The sequence below is a fragment of the Anser brachyrhynchus genome (genome assembly GCF_964034855.1).
Source record: "Anser brachyrhynchus genome assembly, chromosome: 2".
Classification (NCBI taxonomy): domain Eukaryota; kingdom Metazoa; phylum Chordata; class Aves; order Anseriformes; family Anatidae; genus Anser; species Anser brachyrhynchus.
Genome location: NC_137695.1, coordinates 97,260,252 through 97,282,017, shown reverse-complemented (window position 1 = coordinate 97,282,017; position 21,766 = coordinate 97,260,252). Strand labels below are relative to the sequence as shown.

At 39.8% G+C, this 21,766-nt stretch overlaps 1 protein-coding gene across 7 annotated transcripts in view; it reads right to left on the bottom strand.

Annotated features, from left to right (window-relative positions):
• TEX10 (testis expressed 10) overlaps positions 1-21,453 on the bottom strand; it is a 53,012-nt gene extending 31,559 nt beyond the window's left edge. For 2 of the 7 annotated variants that reach the window (XM_080582798.1, XM_080582804.1), the window contains exons 1-7: positions 21,304-21,453; positions 18,809-18,997; positions 17,621-18,327; positions 11,772-12,015; positions 9,790-9,902; positions 7,795-8,033; positions 3,107-3,242 (exon numbers count right to left, since the gene is read on the bottom strand). In XM_080582798.1, coding sequence (XP_080438924.1) covers positions 3,107-3,242; positions 7,795-8,033; positions 9,790-9,902; positions 11,772-12,015; positions 17,621-18,327; positions 18,809-18,988 — 1,619 coding nt within the window. In that variant the 5' untranslated portion in view covers positions 18,989-18,997; positions 21,304-21,453. Of the gene's footprint in view, positions 1-3,106; positions 3,243-7,794; positions 8,034-9,789; positions 9,903-11,771; positions 12,016-17,620; positions 18,328-18,808; positions 18,998-19,436; positions 19,539-20,765; positions 20,811-21,113; positions 21,220-21,303 lie in introns of those variants that run through there. The other 5 variants (XM_080582801.1, XM_080582800.1, XM_080582799.1 and 2 more) reach the window with 5 other exon arrangements.
• Positions 21,454-21,766: the final 313 nt, after the last annotated feature.

Here is a 21,766-nt window from a genome sequence, read left to right as displayed (position 1 = left end):
AGCCAAATTACTTCAAATATGGCTCTCCTGAAGTTACTCTTATTAAAAGACGCGCACTTTATTAATAGATGTTACATATGTATACTAAAAAAATTACACTAAAAACTGCAGGGACAAAACCATACCATTACTCTCACTGTCTATAAGCCATACAGAGCTAATACAGTTATTTATTTTCCCCTGAACAGTGACACAAAGCTACACACTGCAAACATAAGAAACACAGTAGAAAGGAAGCATAAAGGACAACTGGAAAAAATAATTTAGCTGAATTTGCAGGATTAGCAATTAAGGAAATTTGACATAAAATTCAGGATGAAGAAATGTCAAGAGAGAAACTTTCTACTGTGACTTTTTAAAGTCGAACTGCACTTGAAGCTCTTTACTTCAGAATTACCAATGGTGCCCTGAAGCTTAGGCTGCACAGCACAGCTCCACTGAATGAATAATGTGATCCTGCTGAAACCAGACACAGCATTATGAGTATGGCCTCACCAGTACTCAGCAAAGACAAGAATTTTAGTCAATCTGCTGGTCACGTTCCTCCTACTGTAGACCACAATGGTTTGCCTTACTCATGAGAGGAATGCACTATGAACTTATATGCAGCTTGGCACCTATTTTTTAACTGCTACTACTGCTGCTGCTCAGCAAGAACTGGTGCATGACTTTATTCTGCTCCAGATGCAGAGTTGAATACATACCCTTATTGAAATGCGATGCGATTTCTCTTGGCCAACGTCAAGCTTCATCACCAGGTTGCTCTGAACTGAAGCCCTGCCATTTAGCACATGCCATTCCCTCTATCTTGGCACTGTCTACAAACTCACTGGGTGCATCCTATTTCATGACCCAGGCCACCAAACATTGCACAGCACTGGCCTCAGCATCAGCCCTTCACATATTCCTGACCAAACACTAAACTGATTCCAGTCAAATTCTCTGAAATTGCTGTTTACCATAGTCACCCTCTAAAAGCTGGTAAGGAAAGAAGGAAAAACTCAAACAAGCTTTTCCCTCACCTGAGAGGAATCTTCGTTTATATTTACGACTTGAAGATTCTCCAGAACTCATTCTCTATTCAAACCAATTGGCCTGTTAGTACTTCAGGAAACTTCACTAATTATGGTTTTTAATTTCCTTTAAATGTCTTTGATGCTGAGCTTTAGAACCAGACAACCCCACTAGAGAACTGTTTTTATTTATCCTTTCTAGTTCAAACTAAAACAATCCAATTGCATAGACCAATCCTATTTTTCAAAGGCTACCGTTTCTGTGACAGTTTTACTTACGATATCAAGTATAATTTACAAACCAAAACCATTCTATCACCTCAGTACTAAATAGATGATACACGTATAAATCAAGAAGTTCAAGTTGAAGGTGTCAGTAAGACTAGCATAATGCTGATAAAAATCATCTAATTTTCAACAGACTTAAAATCCCTCACCAAAAAGTTTGAGGAAACAAAATGTCTATAATAGCATAAGAGGGCATTAAAGGTAGGTGCCCTCCACCTTCCTCCCAGGCAACAGTAGGCCAAAATCTGCCATCCATCCTTTGAGAATCAGATACACCTAAAAAATAAAGTTTCATTTAAATGGTCTTGGAATTTGTTCTAGCATGAACTCTGCTCCTCTTATACTGCACTCAACAAGCTTCTGAGGAAAAAAAAAAATTGAGGAGAGCAGCCAAAAGAAGGCTAAAAGAGCTATAATATCAAGCTGAATGGCATAACAATACGAATGTCAACCAGGATCCACTTCCCAGTTCACATCTTGAAGACTGGAAAACACTGTTTCTAACGGAAAGAAATGGATTGTCCCAGTACATAAAGATTAAGCTATCTTAAAATGTTATCATACATAGGTGTATATATTCTTTTTGCAAATGATTTTGGCCTTTTGAGATTTCACTCTTCAGTTACTAAAAATGTTACAATTCCATGTAGAGGACTGAGAAAAGGGCAATAACAAGAAAGCTACTGCTGTTTGTGACATCTAAAAGTTGAAAGTTAAAGCTTTGTAGACATTAGATGGTCATATGATGCCGTGGATGAGGTGCTCAGGACTTGTTCAGAAAACAGTGTTTATGTAACCTCATAGAAATTAGTATAGAAAGAATCTTCTTCACCCAAAGTGAAAAAGAAGAGGAAAATGCTGCTTAGCCTTTTCCCGTCTTTCAAATTCCCTTTATTTTTTTTGATATTCATAGCATAACGTTAGATTTTTCTGTCTGTAGATCTAATTACATGTATTCAGGCCTGATCACAAAGCAGGCTTAAAAAAAGCTGAGGACTGACAGAAAATATCTATATTCCCGAAGCTTGACTGTGCTAATGGATGCCAGCATTTCTGGGGACCCTGAGGTTTGATTTCTACCTGTCAGCAGAAGCAGGTATCATTGTTATGATTGTGTGCCCTTTGCCGTTCTCAAGACTGATGCAGACTGATCTCTATTTAAGTATTTTACATAGTTGGAACCACATGGCTTGATTGAAAAATACATCACCTTAACTTTTCCAGAATAATTTGGACAAATCTTATGCTGAAAAACTAAAACAGCAATATGGAGAATCATTTCCTCTTACTTGAAGCTAGTCAGGTATCTAATAGACGCACATAACTGGGAACCCAAAAGGACAGAATACTTTCTTAAACTTAGTCTCTTTAAATCCACACATCCAAAACAACTGAAGTGTACTTTTATTAAAGAAAATAAATATGGTAGGCTAGACATGCACTAATGGAACCACTTAAGTCACAAGTCCATGACCTTGAGCTGGAGTAATGGACGTGGCTCCATTGCAATAGCTGCACAACACTGACACATCTGGGAAGGACTACCACACAGTCAGTAACAATGAGCTTGCAGCAATATACTGCAAGTTAAATCTTAAATCTAGTACTTATATTAGAGAAAGAGACACATAAGCTAACACACATCAATCTCAAATCAAAGGGAACCTGAACTTTGAAATTTCAGTGACAGTGCCAAACCAGATCCACAATGACATCTTACAACACATAAATTCAATATTCTAACTTTTGAAATAAACATGCTGTGTTGAAATGAAAAAGAATATAGAAATATAGGTGTTTTTTACCTGATTCTTTGAGTCCTCAAATCTTCTTTTTGGTAAACTCTGCTAAAAAATTTCAAAAGCAATGTACGAACAGGAAAAAGGAGATTCCGTTGCTGGTACAGTGTATATACTGCTTTTATCAAGGGTTCTGTAGCCACTAGAATGAAAATAAATAAAAAAAATCAAATAGTGCTGCCTAATCTTCTGATTTCATACATACACGCACACATATTACATATAATCTGTATCTGCAACTACCTACAGTTATTTCCATAGGGGAAGTACCAAAAGGCTTCAAAACAAACCACTGGATAAATCTGTGAATCATTAAAACACCTCGTTGTGTAGCTTATGGAAGAAGCACAACTACAGAAACAACAGGTACGTGAAAACTTCAGAGCTTCCTGAAGACAGCTCATTAACTACCTCGAAACCAGTGCAATAAGTAATAAATTCCTGTTTTCCACAGCTATCTTCCACATCCTTTTTCCCTAGCACAATAACTTCACATCACTGGTCTCCTTTACTCTTCGCCTTGTTTCCAAAACCTCACCGCCACTGCCTTCAGTTATCTCCATACTAACCCTCCCTGCCACACACACATCAGCCTCATCAGCTCTCCACGTCTTCGAACCAGCTGGCTCCACACCACATTTGCTGATTAACCAGAAAATACATACCTTGAGAGCCACTGGCAAGCCGCTACAATGAGATCTGCTAAACTTGCACTGCAACCTTTTCTTCTCTGAAGCTTTAGCCAACTATGCTTTATCACCAGACTTAAAACAATGTTTGAGTTCTAACCTCATGTCAAAGGTGGCTAAAACTGGCCAGCAAGTGCAGAAGTTATTATAGTAGACTGAAAAAGAGACCAAACATTTTCTTTAGAAGCCAGACTGAAATATTGGAAGTAAAAGTTAACGAAACGTGAAAAAAAATCATACAAATATCTGAATTCTGAGAAGACAAGCCTAAAAGAACAGGGAAGTATCTGAAAAGACAAGAGACATGAAGAGCACTACCCCTCACTCAAGTTGTCTGAATAGGGCTTGATCCCAGTGAACTAATTGCTGTCAAGATGTACTTAACTAGCAGTAATCACTCATTTTCATTGTTTTCATAATCCAAGACGACAGAACTTTTTGTTTTCCATTCAGGTGTACAAAGCAGTTAAAGTTATGCATTCAAAACCAGACACAGTGACGTGTTCCACACTGAACAGAGCTACTTCTGCCCCTGGAGACCACATTTTAACAGGAATGCTCCATACTAAAGATGATTACAGGTCCAGTTCAGGGGCCAATCTTAATCAAAAAACTCCAGTAAAACCAGGGAACGTATTTAAGTTACTGTACAGAGATTCTCAGGAAAAGATACACTATAAAAAGCACCTGAAAAGGCATGGCCATGCTTAATCATAACACAGGGAGCCCTTGAGAAGTTGAAATCTAACAAATCTTTCAACCAAGAAATACATCAAATATTAGAACAAATTTTAATTAAGATAAATTCTTTTTTTTTTCCCACTAGAAACATTAACTTATTCATTTCACATACTCCTCTAATGAAGATTTATCTTGGACTGCATTTCTTAAACAGAATGCTCGCTTATTCTCAATTAATTAGTAGTTAATTAATTAGCTGGAAATCACAAAGGTATTAACGTCAACGGAAAATTTTATAAGAAATAAATATTCTAAGCATGTAGAATATTCAGCCACCTTCAAATAACTCTCCATGGCACATTCAGTAAAGCAAGTCCTACTGTTTGAATTGCTTCCTATGAACAGAACAAGTTTAAATACAAAAGCAATTTTAAAATGCGTTATCTAAAAGTAGTATTTTAAAGGTCCACATTGTACAGACTTCCAATATGCAGCTGAGGTCCTCGTAGGTTTTTAACATAGTCCAGTTTTAATTAGCATGTGGCAATCCTCCTCCTGAAGTGACTGAGTGGTCTCTCTCACTTGAAGAAAATTTATCAAAAATACAACTAGCAGGTAAACTGCTGCTAAACTTATACCTGAGAAATGCAAGAAAGCAACAGACCTTCTAATTATAAAGAGCAGATCCAGAGTTTGATCTTAATCAACGGAGAGAAATCTTCAGATATCAGCTTGAAGCTCTTCTACACATCCAAATTAAATGGTACGTTTCACACCAGAATAAGGAACTACTCAAAATAGGCAGCCATGAAAAAAAGGACTGCAAAGATACCACCATATTTTTGTTGCATAATGCTGAAGATTTTGACCATTTTTTTATTTCATCTCATTTCATTTTTATTTTTTTTTGCATTGTCTTCTTAAAAATATATATATACACACACACCTTCTCGGGCCCTTAATCTCAATTTCGGATATGTTTTAAACAATTCAGATTTATCTTCAGTATGTGCCAACTTCTGGAATATCATCATATACAATACAGTTCAGAATTTCTAGAACACCATCAAAAAAATCAGGAAAGGAAACTTTTTTCCACATAGAATGGCTTAGGTTGTAAAAGGCCTCTGGATATCATTGGGTCTAATGCCCCTGCTCAGGCAGGATCACCTAAAGCTGGTGGCGAGGACCATGTCCATACGGTTTCTGAATGTCTCCAAAGAGAGAGATTTCCAAGGTGGGAACTCCACAACTTCTCTGGGCAAGCTTTGCCAGTGCTCAGTCACACTCACAGTGAAAAAGTATTTCCTGATGCTCAGAGAAATCTTCCTGTGTTTCAGTTTGTGCCCACAGCCTCTTATTGTGTCATTGGGCACCACTGAAAAGAGCCTTGTTCCGTTCTCTTGAGAGGTATTTATAGACATTTGTAAGTTTCCCCCAAGCCTTCCCTTCTCCAGGCTCTCTCAGCCTTTCCTTGTAGGAGAGATGCTCCAATCCCTTAATCATTTTCATGGTCCTTCACTGGACTGTCTCCAGTAGCTCCACGTCTCACTTGAACTGGGAAGCCCAGAATGGACACAGTACTCCACGTGGCTTTACCAGTGCTGAGTGGAAAGGATGAATCACCTCCCTCGACCTGCTGGCAACACTTCTCCTCATGCAGCCCAGGATACCGTTCGGCCTTCTTTGCCACAAGGGAACATTACTGGCTCATGGTCAGCTTGGCGTCCACCCAGATCCTTTTCTGCCAAGCTGCTTTCCATCTGGGTGGCCCCAGCATGTTCTGGTGGATGAGCCTGCTCCTTCACAGGTGCAGGACTTTGCTCTTCCTCTCGCTGAACTGCATGAGGTTCTTGTCGGCCCATTTATCCAGCCTGTTGAAACTATACTTCCTCTACGTCTAGTAAATGAAGTTTAATCTTACATCTAGTCAGGCTTTTAGTACTGCACAAGGATTATCAAGAAGGGACAAGATAAATTGTTCAAACAGATACAGATTCCTGAGGTAAACAATTTCCTGCTCACAACAACATTCCTGAACCTTTACAGAATAAGACAAGATCCATATGCATCAATCTTCTGGAAGTTCACTTAAATGTTTTTTTCGTTTGTTTTTAAAGCTTAAAGCTTTTATTTTCTGCATCCTTGAGGAAAATTGTTTTACTAAAATGGCTACTTCGGTTAGAAAAACACAAGCTATTCTCCCCTATCTGACAAGAGTCTAGTAGACAAAGCAAAATTCAATGTTTTACTACAAAGAAAAGTGTGAAGCATCTGATATAATAGCTGGAAACGTATTTCTTTAGTATCAACTCTTCTGCTTTAGCTCAGATGATGAGACGGGCACATCTCTGACTGTGGACTATTACTTGCTTTCAGCAGGAAGCTAAATTTTGTAGTATAGATAGAAATAATTAGTTATTAGCTTTGTTGCCAGGGAGATAGCGTTTTCTATAAATGGCTGTTGGCTGTGGAATTTAATTCTACCAGACCGATAAGACAATAGACCACTGTCACCTTTAGACTTACTGAGAAATTCCTTTCTTTAAGAAGTCCTGCATCAACCAGTGAACAGACATGGCAAACAAGGTCTTATCTGGATCAGTCAAGCGTTATTTTGGTGAGGGGGTGGGAAGAGAACCCAAAACACTGTGTTGGTCGTGCAAGTCATAACTGCAAACGTGTTTTCCCTTGGAAGGGGATTAAAATCAAATGCTACAGCAGCTTTCATCTGAACTATCTTGGCATTTCATAGAATCATAGAATGGTTTGGGCCTGGAAGGGACCTTAAAGACCATCCGGTTCCAATCCCCTGCCATGGATGGGGATACCTTCCACTAGACTAGGTTGCTCAAAGCCCCATCCAGCCTGGCCTCGAACACTTTTCATGTTACCATAGAGCTACAACGGTCATCTGACATTACTCAAGGATGTCTACAAGCTACATTAATGATTTTAAATAAGGACTAAAATATTAAAATATCATGCAACTCTCCTTTCTTGTAATTATTATTTTTTCCAGTAAAGTAAAAACGTATTCTTCCCATTTACAAGAATGCTTTAAGAAGTAAAAACAGAAGACAGGTACACAAAAATATACTTTGTATATCAACACTATGAATCTAGCAGCATTCCTAATAAGGAAGCAATTTTCAATGCCACGTACAAGGATATGACCATGGAATTCAATTTACCTCTACAGACAAAACACACTATGGATGTAACAACCAAGGATATAAGACAAAGTGACCTGAAAAGAAAAAAGTAACTCAATCTCTTTGTCAGTGCCTACATTTCACTTTTTACAAACTACTCGCATCTTACCTTTGTTCTGCTGTATTTGCATTAGTCTCCAAGTCACACCAAGCAATCTGTTCACCTGCTTGCTATTCAGCCTGCTGCCATCCTGGAGAGTATCTGTCACAAATTTCCTTATCATGTCCAACCAACCAGAATCTGCCTGCAGTGTTGAAGCACTTGCTAGTGAAACCATTATGTCACACAAGGTTAAGTTCAGTAAAAGATGGTCTACACTGTTTGAGGGTGTCATACAATACTTGTTGCTAAGGAGGAAAGGAGGGGAAAAAAGAAAAAAAAAATCAAAAAAAATTATGCCTTTTAATATACAGTTACTTCAGTAGGAATTATACCACATAGGGAAGAAAAATTATAAATGCTGAAGTTCTAAAGCAAATACACGTTTTAAAAGAGTCTTTGTACTTGACTTTTACATCCCATTCAGGTAAATGACAATTTTTGTTTTGCCACCATGATATCTATTTCTTGTATTTATAGCGGCAGTGAGAACCAAAGCTGTAAATTGTGTCTCTACGGCTGATTTCTCCTCTGAGATTTTTACCCTGGTCTAGCACCACTTTTAGGTGACTGAAACAGGAAAAGAAAAACTAGAAAAACGACACCTTAGTTTTGTTTCTTGTGTTTCATCTTCTGTGAGGAATCACATGGATTTTGTCACTGTCAGACAACTAAAAGCACCATGAACAGCATAGAGAAATTCATTTATGTACCTTTTTCCAATCTCCTATGGAATAAGAAACACATTTATCACCGTTACTATATCCTCCAGAGGTCTGAAAGTCAAAATTAAGGGTTACCAAGAAAGGAATCAAGGATGTTGCAGCTTGACATCTGATGCTGGAACTTCAGTTCACGCTGACTGAACACCCACAGTATACAAAAAGAACGTCAAAGAATTTATCTACAGAAAGCTGCACATATGAGTACCTACATTCAGAACATGATATAGAGTTGTGAAAATGACATAACAGAGCACTTCACCCTGTGCTAACTTAAGTCTAGTCACTCTTCAATTCAATAAAGCCAACTGTTAAAATACGAGGAAGTAAATCTCAAGCTATGGGCTTAATTTACACATTGCATAAATGCTAGTATCTTTTTTCATGTTCAGAATGTGTTGACATGAAGGGCTATCTGCAGTACTGTCATAAGTTTCTGTAACATTTTGCAAACTGGAGAAGGAAGGAAGCCTTAAAATGCCATGTGAGATTTCTAAATGCAAGCCTTCACACCAATATATCGGTAAGTAGGGAAAACAAAAGGTAACTATTTTTATTTACATCACACAAGGCTAAGTTTTTGGAAGTCCTCAATTAATATCCAAAACAAAACCACAAAAGTCTCCAGTATCTATCCAACAGCATACTTATTAAGTGCAAGAATAGGGCACAATTTAGGAGTATAGTGAAGAAGGATGCACAGAACTTCAGTAAGTCAGGGTGTCACCTACAACACAAGAAACATGGTTGTGTTGCCCAACTACTAGCTCTCAGATTTTCAGTTTCAAGAAAGGGAGTTCAGGTCAAAACCTGGAAAAACAAAACATTTTTTGGCTTTATCAACTTAATGGACAAGGCTAGCTGAAATGAAAATATTTCACTAGGAGCTATGCTGTACCTCTAATCTATGTGCCCTTCTAGGAATGGAGAATGCAATACTTGAAATACCAAACATGATTTCAAACACAAATATACCTGCAGCATGATAATGATAGACCCTTAGAATAAACCAAGATTCCACTATGACAGCTCCATTTTCAGCAGCACAGTTTGCAGTACTTTCACTTCTTTAAAACAGCTTTTTCATTTCTACTGGAGGACTTTCAGATGACTTCCTACACAATACTTTTAATAAGTACAACCAAAATGCTCTGGTTGTACAGACCTCCCAGGAACACACAATCAAAAAGTTTTACAACATTAAAAACTTAGTAAGGCCCACATATATTGTCTCATTTTACGAAACTAAAAGCTGTTAACACAACACTGATTTTATTCTTACCCTTTCCACGAATCTTTCTTTTTGTGCCTTACTGTTTCTTGTAAATAGTAAGGAAAACTACGCATGAAGTGGTGCTTGAAATCAACAAGGTAATTCATTCGGAGCCACACTTCCTATTAAGGAAAGCAGATGACAGAAAAGATGGTAGTAAGTGAAAAGCATCAATGAAATCATGCACAAACTGGAAGATCCACAAAACAACAGAGTAAAGTTGTGATACAATTCAAGGGTGAGGGATAACATTTAATCCAAACTGGACCAGTATGCGTTCCTAGCACATACTATATATTATATACACAATATAAAACCAAGTGAGTTACAGGTATCAACTGAAAGCGCTTTTACATTAATTTATCAGTGACCTCTGATTTACTTGCAGTGACTGTCCTGAATTTTCCATTAAGACATACTCTGACACTACCTTTCATCTTTCCCACTATTAACATACTCGTAGTTCAAGACTTCCAACAAAACATCTTACTGAAAAAAGGTCATCCTTACACAATAAGGTTTTTACATTCAAAAATAATTTTACTTTTTGGTTTAACAGACATTCTCAGTCACCATTCCACAAACTATCTAGCAGAACCCACTGCACGCACACAGAAGCTTGCATTGTTATTAAATTGATCAGGCACAACAATCTTTTTTATATATCCAAATATTAAGAGAATGACCATTGAACTATTTCAAAGATTAGCAGGCTCCCACTAAGCACAGAGTGGTTTTCCAGAAGATCTCTAATAAGCACTCTGGCCCTTAAAGCCCAAGGACTGTTTCATAAGCAAAACTTCCATTTTCAAACTGCGCTATTTGAATGTACTTTATATATAGGGTAAATATAAAGGAACAGAGAAGATACAATTATAAAATACAGTATCCTCAAAAAAAAAATTTTCTTCTGAACATCTTAAGGTCATAATGCACCTGTGTGTACCTCAAATGTCTTACATCTTGACACAGGAGCACTCCTTTCTCGTGACCAAAAGGCAGGCACCCTGTGGCTAAGGGCAGCAGCCTTAAAGCACCCTAAAGAAAAAGGTTAGCAGCAGCAGGCTGCCACAGCCTCCTTTCTGCCTGCTCCCAAGTGGCTCTGTAGAAAGGACAGAGGTAAATGGGAACAGCATGTTTCATTCAGGGACACCAAATTCACCCCTCTCGGGCTGTCTGTGTACGTTAGCTAACTCGGGTGTAATGGGTTGATTCCAGATTTTTTTGTAGTAATTATTTTGTATGTAGATTTTGTTTAGCACGTGAATCTAGAATCCTATACAGAGATAAAAGAGCTGTCAAGACATTCCTTCAACAGCCAAAATGACAAGAAAAGTGTGTGTGTTTTCGTGTTTGCAAGGCTTTCTGAAGAGCAGCAAACATTGCAAAAAAAAAAAAGTAATTGATTTATCAAAATAAAAGACAGACAAAATAATCAGGGCAAAGACCTTCACAGATGCTTTCCAAAACTCTTATTTAGGCTTTGATTCAGTGCCATGGGCGATACTACCAATCGTGATACAGCAGTGCAGGTACTGCCAAGCAGTTACAGACTTCATACAACCCTTGTCCCTTACCTTTCCAAGGGTTTAAGGATTGTGTTTTTCATTCCACTACCCCGATGTGTAAAACCTTTCAACGTGTAAAAACAAGAAACAAATAATCCATACCACACTTTGGTCAGATTTATATTCTAGAGGTTATCTGGGAGACAACGCTCCTCTTCTCCAATATAATTTTCAGGCTCATACGTTTTCGTGCTGGTCTGTCAGGAGGGATTCCTGGAGACTACTGCTGAACTCACTGCTCAGTTCAACAGATTCTTTTCTAGAGTAAGAGACCTGAAAAAATCCAAACTCCAATTTTGCTCAAACCCTAGGCTTTTTCGTTCTTACTCAAATATTTCCACTATTTCCCACCACCAACTCACTGGTTTCTGATCAAAACAACATGAACTCTCATTATTATGCCACGGATCACTTCTCCCTTACCATTTTGTATGTTTCATCGTGTCGCTTTGTGAGCTTCCACAATAAATGTATTATACTAAGCACTTGCTGCATAAGCTGCTGAGAATCTGATTCCAAAAGATTTCCGAGAATGGGAGCTGATTGTGCGGGAGATGCTTCAATCCAGCACTCTATCAGTAATGGAATTATTATCTCAATAAAACCTTTTAAATTTTCAGCCGAGGACAGGCCTTTTTCTGCACTGTCCATTACACTTGCCAGAGACCTAAATGACAAAAGCAAGAAAAAAAAAAGAAAAAGATAAAAGAAAAAGATAAAGATCACACCTTTAAAAACAGTTTAAGCAATACTGCTTTCCTTTCTTTATACCAGAAAAAATATTTTTAATACATTAAAGGTTCGCTTGCTTTCTTGCTAAATATTTCAATAAGGAAAAATGGGATCATAGAATCACAGAATATCCCGAGTTGGAAGGGACCCATCAGGATCATTGAGTCCAACTCCTGGCACCATCACACAGGTCTAACCCAAAAATTCAGGCCATAGTTCAAACCTACTACAACAAACCTGCTCCCGAGACTCCCTGCAAATCTGTGTGCTTCTATACCAGCTTCTTAGATTTCAGCACTTCTCTCCCCACTGTTACATGTAAGGTCTACAGAAATGCAGAAATACGATTTGTATTATCATATCGCCTTCAAGCAACAGGTAAGATTTCACTGTGCTCAGCACAACAGAATAAAAAACTTTTACTTTAAGTTTTAAGCTCCTTGAAGCAAAATAATGAAACTGACTACAAAGTATTGTCAAACGCGTGAGGTTTATTACAGTTAATAATGATCTTCAGCTATAATAAACGTAATGGTTGCTCATAATAATAGAAAAATCATTCTGCCAAACCATAACCAATTCCCATTGTGACGGCTTAGCTTTAATGCTCTGGAGAGCAACTAGCTCAAAAATTATTATAATGATCTGATAATAAACAAAAATTATCCAAAAATAATGAGATACCGTTTAAATCAAACTAGTATACATCTCCCAGAAAGCAAGAAAACCAAGATTTTTTTTTTCCCTGGTAACACTTCTGTCTTCTTTTCCACAAGGGATTATCCACACAAATCACAAAATCCTGCTCCTGAGTATTCTCAGGCAGTTTATATACATTTTAAGAACGTTCTTTAAAGAAAGTAACTCGTGAAGCACTCCTGCTATTTTTGAGCAATACAGAAGCTTTTGGAAGTGTTTCTAAACAACGAAAGAGCTCTTAAAAAGTTTAAAAAAAACACAACACAGAGGATCAATATTAACTTCAACTCATAATTGCTGACATTGTGAAAGCAAAATCATCATGGAACACAAAAGGCTCATAGCAAGAAATTTCTATAATTCTAAATTCTTAATATAAGTAAAAATTGGTATGCTCGATTTCCTATTAAACCCCTTCCTATTTCAGTGATGTTCTCCAAGAAACTTTTCTTTACAGATAAACACCCAAAATGAAATCTGAAAAACTACTTGCCTTCTTCCCAGAGGTTGTTTACAAATATTTTAATTTGGTATTGAATTAAAGAGATTAACCAGTTTTCTCTGGTCATCCTACCATTTTCAAGCCATCCAATTTGCTATATCTTTCAAAGAAGCTTTAAAAAAAAAACAAAAAAAAAAACCTCAGCACTAACAGCAACAACCAATATATGCAGTCAACTGTTTTTTGCTTTTTCTCTTTAAAAAAAAAAAAGGGGGGGGGGTTATTAACTATCTAGTCTGTAGACACTACTGTGAAGACATCAGTTTCTTTTAGACTATAGGGTTTATGGTGGATAACTCTAATGTAGACATCTAAAGACACAGCAGACAAATCTCATCTTCTAGTTATATCCATCACAAATCCTACAGCATCACTGGATGACTAAGTTGCTACCAAGACCTCTAATTTCACTGAACAATGCTGTCCTGTAAATGCTAATAACATGAGAATACTAGACACTTGGCTGAGATTCTGGAGTGTCGGTAATTGGGTAACATAGTTCTGAAGTCATACTTCCAAACAATTTCTCTGAAAAGAATACCTGGTATTACAGCAGAGCTCTGGCATTACAGCAATCTGTTTCTGGACCAGAAAAATCACCTCACTAAACAACGAGCCGTGCATGAAACCTGAGAACACACACCTCAAGATTCCTACTGAAGTACAACAAAGCACAGCCCTCTATTTTAGTGCTCATCTGAAACAAGGAACGGGAAGAAAAAAAAGAATCAGTGCCAAAAGGGATATCCCACCCAGATGCTGAGAGCACCTGGGAAAGAAAACTTAGCATAGCTTTTATGTCTCCCCTCAAAAGAAGCCCCTAGGTCTCAAAATATTCTCCACACATTCAAGGTTGACAGCAAAAGGGGTACATAATGACAAAGTATGCATACTGAACAGATGGCACTGATCTGGTGAGCGCATCCTTTGCCAAACACGGTCATATGAACCAGGAGAGTCTGATGTCAATTGAAGTGTCAATCTTTATGTCCCATATCTGTTACCATTAGTCCTTAATAGCAGGGTGGCTCTGAAAAACACCACAAAGCTCATTACCTTCACTTTGGGGTAAATTATTATTAAGGGGAGCTGTAAGATACTCATGTATGTAGCGCCTTAAGCTGTCGTTTTTCTTAAAATGCCAATATTCCTATAAGGAATACCAAACAAAATAATTTTTTCTTTGTAACATAACCGCAACTTGACTGTAAGGGAGTGAAAAAAAAACTTAGGGAAGGGAAACTTAGTCAAGGAAGCATGAAAGAAACAGAAAATAGGAAAAGAACAACTGGCTGCTTGAAATAGAAAGTCACTGAATGATAGTGATTTCTTTTTCTTTTGGTCTTGCAGTCTAAATCAGATTACTGTGCTCCTCTTCCTTAGGTACGCATCGCCTATTTCAGCAGAAAAACACTCAGCTGTACTTTCCACTTCTATCTGATGCACAGCACACACATATACGTTCACTGTGCTTTGTCTTCCATCTCGGTCACTCAAGTCTTCTCCAATTTACTCCGCAGCTTCATTTTATCCTTTCTTGGCAGAACAGATGCTCTATCATTTCGCTTCAGTACCGTTTCCAGTCCAAAAAAAGATGACACACCTTGGTACCACCAAATTCAAGCTGTGAGGGCCTTCCATTTTTCCAACCCTGAAACGAAGTGATGCAAAAAGCAGCGCAGTCAGCAGCAACACATCAGGCAGAAAACACGTTCTAGTAATCTCCTACTTCATTGTGATCTTTAATTCACACATAGTAGGAAGACCTAACACACAACAGAACATAACAAAGCCTTAATATTTGAATTGCTGAACCATCCAGCATTCCAGAAGAGATCTACACTGTTCACCAAATGCTAATACTGCTAGCTGGAAAACCCTTGGAAAATCCTGTTCTGTAATCACTAAATTATGTAGGAGGTAGCACCCCTACCTGATGAACCACCAAGATTAAAAAGATACAGGAACACACACACAAACCTATCAGCAACTTCAGAATTTAAAATATTATTAATGGTGTTTGGAAGCCTACTTTTTAAAGAAAAAAGTCAAAACTTATTTGCAGTATTAGTGATGAGCCCTTTTACCACCAATACACACACGCAATGCAATTAGTCACTTCTGGTTTGGCCAACTCTTATTACCTATAGTTAAGACTTGACTATTTCTGTGTCAACTTCTTTAAACAAAACCACACACACCACTTGAGATTTTGGAGATCTGCAGCAGAGACATTTTGCACCTCTTACTAGGAGTCATTTCTGTCCCTGCAGTAATGGTCACAGCAGAGGCCCAGGAATGACCGTCAAAGGCCACAGTTGGGATTGGAAAAGACAGAATTAAACATCTTCAGATTACTAGAAAAGATTTCAGAGAGAAGGGCTTCACGCTGTAGGCATCCTTCCTGTTTCTCATAGCAAAGAGAAAAGCCCCCAGGTAACTTCCACTCTTAACATTCCACGAATATCCAGTAAAACAAGCTCTGCTAGCCCCTTTGTACAAAAGGGCTGCACCAACCAACGAGCAAATACAACAGAACAAGAACGCTTTAGTACCTTGTGTGGCTATCCCTTCTCTTGCCAATCTTCTGCTCCGCTGCCATCAGCTCTCTCTGCCAACTTTGCCTCGGACGCTAGCAGTGTTTCCTTCTACTCTTCCGGCTCCTCCTCGTGCTTGGAACGGCTTTGTGAAAGCATTTATAACCAGAAGCGGATCGCGATGTTTCACCGAAATCTAGCTCCTCAGAAAAGGGGAATCCAATTCAGGAGACACCAGGTGCGGTTTATTTTCCCCGACCTTGGACACAGCGCGCCTCCAGCCATTACAGGGCATGGCACAGCACGCACTGCGCGTCACCCGGTGCACAGAACAACAACCCCCTGGTACTCGGTGGTCCGTAGCTCTTTGCTGCTGTCTGCAAGATGAAGTCCATAGGACCTTTTGGCACCGAAACCCTCCCCTGCCTTGAGACTGGATTTCACTGCTTTAGTTTCTAAGGTAGTTTTAACTGCAGCAGCTATTGTTGGACATCACTGAACTCTTAAGCTATGCTAACGCCACTTTCGTGAGAATAAGCTTTACGATTTACTTAGCTTCATGTAAATTTCCCATACCTACCACAGGTAACATGCTATCTCCCAAGAGGAAGCCTAAGAGAAGAGGAATGGAACAGCTTTTTGTCTGTCACCAAGATGGAGACTGAAAAGACCTGCTAATTCAGGCCCACATCTGGGGTATTAAAAGAGAACACCTCTTCTGCGCCTCCTTCAAAGGTATGAGGTAGACATAATGATGGATCAGACAGTGGGATTTGTACCTTTTTTTCTGCCACTGATCTCCTAGCTCAATTTGGTAAAAAAACACTTTATATCCACCCCGTAGTCAGTCTTGTTCAGCACCAAAACAAGGACTGTGGTTTCTCTTCAAACCCCCCTGAGATCTACGGATTAGAAGTGCTGTGTAACAGCTAAACAGCAGTGCTGTCTTTCAGGTAGTTCATGCCAGCTGTTCTACCACCACATGGGTAACATCTACAGTCGTAAGTACACATGAGGATGGCAACATCAAAAAGGTACCATAAGGCTTTGGGGGCGGAGGGGCAGGGCTCCCCTCTGGTTTGAGGTGAATCAGAAAAAACAGAGAGAAACAAATATGGTTAGTTATTTCTCCCTAAACTTCAGTTCAGATCTAGTTAGAGCCCCAGACCTTTCTGTTACTAAGCATGCTATGCTTTTCTCCCCACTTTCATCAGCATGTCTCAGCAGAGACAGCCTTTATCCATAATGAAGACAAACCTGGGAATTCATTTAGAATATCCAAAATTGGGAACTGAGCAGAGCTTCCCACAGCCAGGTGCATCTTATCGTACTATTTTACAAGGAGGCTACATTCAGATGAAGAAATTACACTCCTTCTCAAGTTATTATAGGCTCTTGGAGGTGAAAGCACAAAGTTTCAATCAAGTTCCTTATTGCTGTGCAACAGATACATTCACATTTAGTACACAGAAATCCCCGTCTGCTTGCCCCCACATGTATTTGATACCCTGCCATACTCTGTAGTCTTCAGTTTGCAATCCAAAAAACCACTAACAAGTTGCTCTTCCAGAATTATCATGAATAGCATAAATAAAGCTTATACTTGCTAACAAGCTATCTGCTGAGTTTTGCCAGCCACTGCAGTAAAACTGCACGTTACACTAACTACCCTGGAATACGACTAATAGACAATCCCACCGTGAGAATTAAACAGTTGCTTCCAACAGCAGCAAGCCACAGTTCAACATTAATTGTGGCCATCCAGGTGACACGAACTAATTTGGGAATTCATGTTTTCTCACCTCAGTCTAAAGGAGGAGTTGATCTTTGGTCGTAAGCCACCGTTCTCATACAGCTGTATGTGCTGCTGATTATTTGCATGGACCTTCCAGCTTATACATATGGGGTTCCTCCCAGAATGAGGACTATCCTTTTGTTCCTGAAGCCCTTCGTCTTCGATTTCATTGGATCCATCTACCACAGCCTGGAGAAACTTCTTGAGCCTGATGAGTACGTTCAACCTCCACTGCTGAGAAGTTACCCTGCGGTTTGGGTTAACAGACAGCATCCAGGAAAGTTTCTCTCTGCTTTTCAGTCTTTTTGACAGTTGCTGGTGAGAGATAAGCTCTACAAAATTCTTCAGTAATATAACACTGCGGTCTGTAAGAAGAGCTGGGTATGCTTCCAGTAAAACATCCAGGACTTTCAATGAGTCTTCCTGAATTCCCACGCTGATGTGAGTCATGGCACTGGAGAGATGGGCACTTACCAAGGGGAAAAACGGAGCAATCTGTTCAGCTCTTATTTTTGAAGCCAAGAATTGAAGCAGCTGAACAGCCGCTCCTCTGACACCAGAATCTTTGTCTGTAAACACAGCTGCCACCTCACTTATTATATTCGAAAGGTGGGCATCAATTACAAACGGATACTGAGACAGGAGCTCTTTGAGCCCAAGAAGTGCATTTTGCTTAACCCCAGGACTGTAATGGTGCATCTGTGAAAGCAGATCCTATAAGGAAAGAAACATGTACATTTGCTATCATTATCACTCTAAGGACTTTTAATTTCCTCACCTATTTTCTAGCACATTTTTTCCTAAATATTAGAAAATACAGAATCTGTTCTAACGATGTATTGCTGTCTGTAGCAGCGTTGTAAATTCAAAACAAATGTAGTATTGGTTTAAAGCATAACAATGAAAAAATCCGCAATATTCAACAACAGGAAAAACAAGACACCGTAACTCGTCCTTCAGGTAATTACATAACTGTCGTTCTCAAGCATATATACAAGCTTACTGACTTAACAGAGGCACAACCAAGAATTGTCCTCTCACAGCTGGTCTCAAAAGTAGAACTATAAAATTTTAGTCTCAACAGCTCTCTTCAGTTTAAGAGTTGCAAGATATGGAAGACAACGCAAAGGACGGAAAGCAGAAGGTAAATGTCAAGTCATTATCTGTCACTTCAGAACGTATTATCACAATATACCTTTATGTTAAGTTTTCTGTTTTGTGCAGTAAGCAATCCATCTTCTTTAAGCTGTTCAGGAATTTGTATGGCCTTTGTTTTGAAGGTGGTATCTGTTGCATTTTCTAATTTTGGCTTTTTTTTCCCAACTTTTAATTTCACTTTCTGGAAGTCTTCTTGATGTTTCCTTTTTTTAGTCATTCTGATTCTCTGCAAAAAGACATTCAGAATTTTAATACATTACAAATACATTTTTCACCAAAAAGCAGCAACTTCCTAGTGAAATCTACTGTTCTTACTCTCTTTCCTATGTATAAACTGTTGCCCACTACTGAGACAAGCTGCTAAGCCAAACAGACCCGCAGGCTGATCCAGAACTGTTCTAGTGTCCAGAAAATATTCCACTGTTCCTTGGTTGCCTTTCAATAAAGCAGTTCTCAGAGTGAAAAGATCACTTAAGTATCATCATCTTCCACTGCTTTATCAGAATAAGTTGTGGTTTTCTGCGGTTTTCTGTTTTTCTTTAACAAATGGTCCTGCTGATAAGGCAACTTTTTATGTACCTGACCCCTTGTCATGGCTAAAGAGCTCGGTTAACAGTTTCATTTCATTCGTACATTGTTTAAAAACTCGATCATTAACAACATACTTGTTTCCACCGGTAATATCATTCATCTCATCAGGCCTTCACTGATAACGGCAACATAAAGAAACTTGAAGAAAACTTCCACTACCCTCTTAGAAGTCCAGGCTGTGCATTTAAGAATAATCATTAGGAAGAAGAGGGGGGTGAAAAAAGGTTAAAAGGCACAGAATAAAAAGAGGTTGAAAAACTAAGTCATTGAAAAAAGCCTAAGAAATAAGGTAGCATAAATAGCTTTATTTACTTGCACAGTAATACTAGAAGAGATATGCAATAGCCAAAACAAAGCCCAGTTCCCAAACTTCAGTTTCTTGGCTTGGATACATCTGTACAGATGAAAGTACACCTAGTTCTACCAGACCAAAAAAACACTACACCACAGGTTCCCTTATCTCCCTTCCCCGCTCACTGTCCCCATACGTCTTCTAAAATCACTCAAAACAAAGCTCTAGAGGCTGATCACGCAACATCTTGTACAAATTGTGCCTAGATTTCTGGTAATTAAGACAATGAATCCATGGTCCAAGGACTCCTAGAAGTAGTCGCAGAGATTACTTACAATTTAAAAGTGTGAAAGGGGAGATGAGTACACATTTTTTACAATGCTGAGGTTTAACATTTCATAACGTCCTAATAATAAAAGGTAATTTGCGCATGGAAATCTGAATACGTCCAGATGTCATTGTATACAGATATATCCAGCTTTACAGGTTCACATCAGATATGTAAACTTTTTGTTTCTTCTGTATGACAGGAGCTCGCTTTTGAGCTACCCTTTGGGTAACTAACTTTCGCGCATTATTAATAACTGATCTATAGGAACACATTGTGAACACAAGGCTCGACATTCAAAGAGCAAATTAACTAAAAAAAAAAAAAGAAATCAATATAGATAATTAAACCTAGAAAATAAAACATCCCAACAATGATTGCTTTATGACCACCACTGACTCCAGAAAGCAGAATTCCACAGCCGATTTTCCAACAGACTTCAGATTGGGTAAATCTGTGCTGCGCCACATTATTTCATCCACACACCACAGCTACATCCACACACCACAGCTACACGTGAGGCCACTTTAAGTGAAGTGTAAATTTAGCATAAAGAACCTGTTGGCTGAAGAGGCTTACACCTTGGGGTTTGGTCCCAAAATAAAAAGGTCCTTTAGCATCCTAGTACAACAAGTGTTCATACTTGGTTTCATAATTTATATACGTTAACCTTATGCATTTTTAAGGAAAGAACTACAAGATTTTCGCTACTCAATTAGAAGACACAGAGAAATAGCTGAAAGCTTTAGTCATGACCGACTGCCACTTACTAGCTTGCCTTACCAGATGTTGGGAGGTCTCCCTCTACCAGATGTCTTCCACCCAACACTGAATTACAAATAGAGGCACACACACACACACAGGGACAAAATCAATTATTTTAAAGCAGAAGGCTTACGAAGCCTGTTTCTCCTGGCAGCAGAAGGAAGCCCAGCTTGCCCTGCACTGCGTATTTCGGGTAGGATTTATCGGGAACCCAACCACGTCCATTTCCAACTCCCACATCCCCACCGAGCCGAGATAAAATGGTCACAGAACCCGCGCCGGGAAACCACCAGACCCTCTATCACCGGAGGCTAAGGGCACCGCACACAACTTGCAAAATTATTTTAATTACCGGCTTTTAATTACCTGCAGCACCCCGGCGGCCTCCCCACCCGCGGGCCGGGGGCTGCAGCCGCACGGCCGCCAGGGCCCCTTCCCCCGCCGGGACCCTCCGGCCCCGCCGCCCTGCCCCTCACCGGCCCGGCCCTGCGCCCCCCCTCGGTCCCGGTCCCGGCCCCGGTCCCCTCCCGCCCTCAGGGCGGCCGCGGCCCCTCACCGAGCACGCGGCAGCGCCAGTCCCCGCCGCGCCGCGCTGCTCCGCGCCGCCCCGCCCGGGAAACGGCCGCCCCACGTGAGCGGGCGGAGAGCGCCGCGTCCCGCCCCGCCCGCGCCCAGCGCCGCCTGTGGGGCTGGAGGACCGCGGCTACCGGGGCTCCTCGGCGGGCAGCCCTGGGGGGGGGGGCGAGGGTCTCTTACGGCGCTCCGGTGCCTGTACCTTTCTGTATCACCCACTAAAACGTGTCCCCAAGCACCAGCTCCAACCGTTCCTTGAACGCGTTCCTTGGACGGTGACGCCACCACCTCCCCGGGCAACCCGTTCCAATGCCTGACTGCTCGCTGAGAAGAAATGTCTCCTCATTTCCAACCTAAACCTCGCCTGGCACAACCATTCCCTCTAGTCCTATCACTGGTTACCTGTGAGAAGAGGCCGACCCCCTGCTCCCCACAACTTTCTTTCA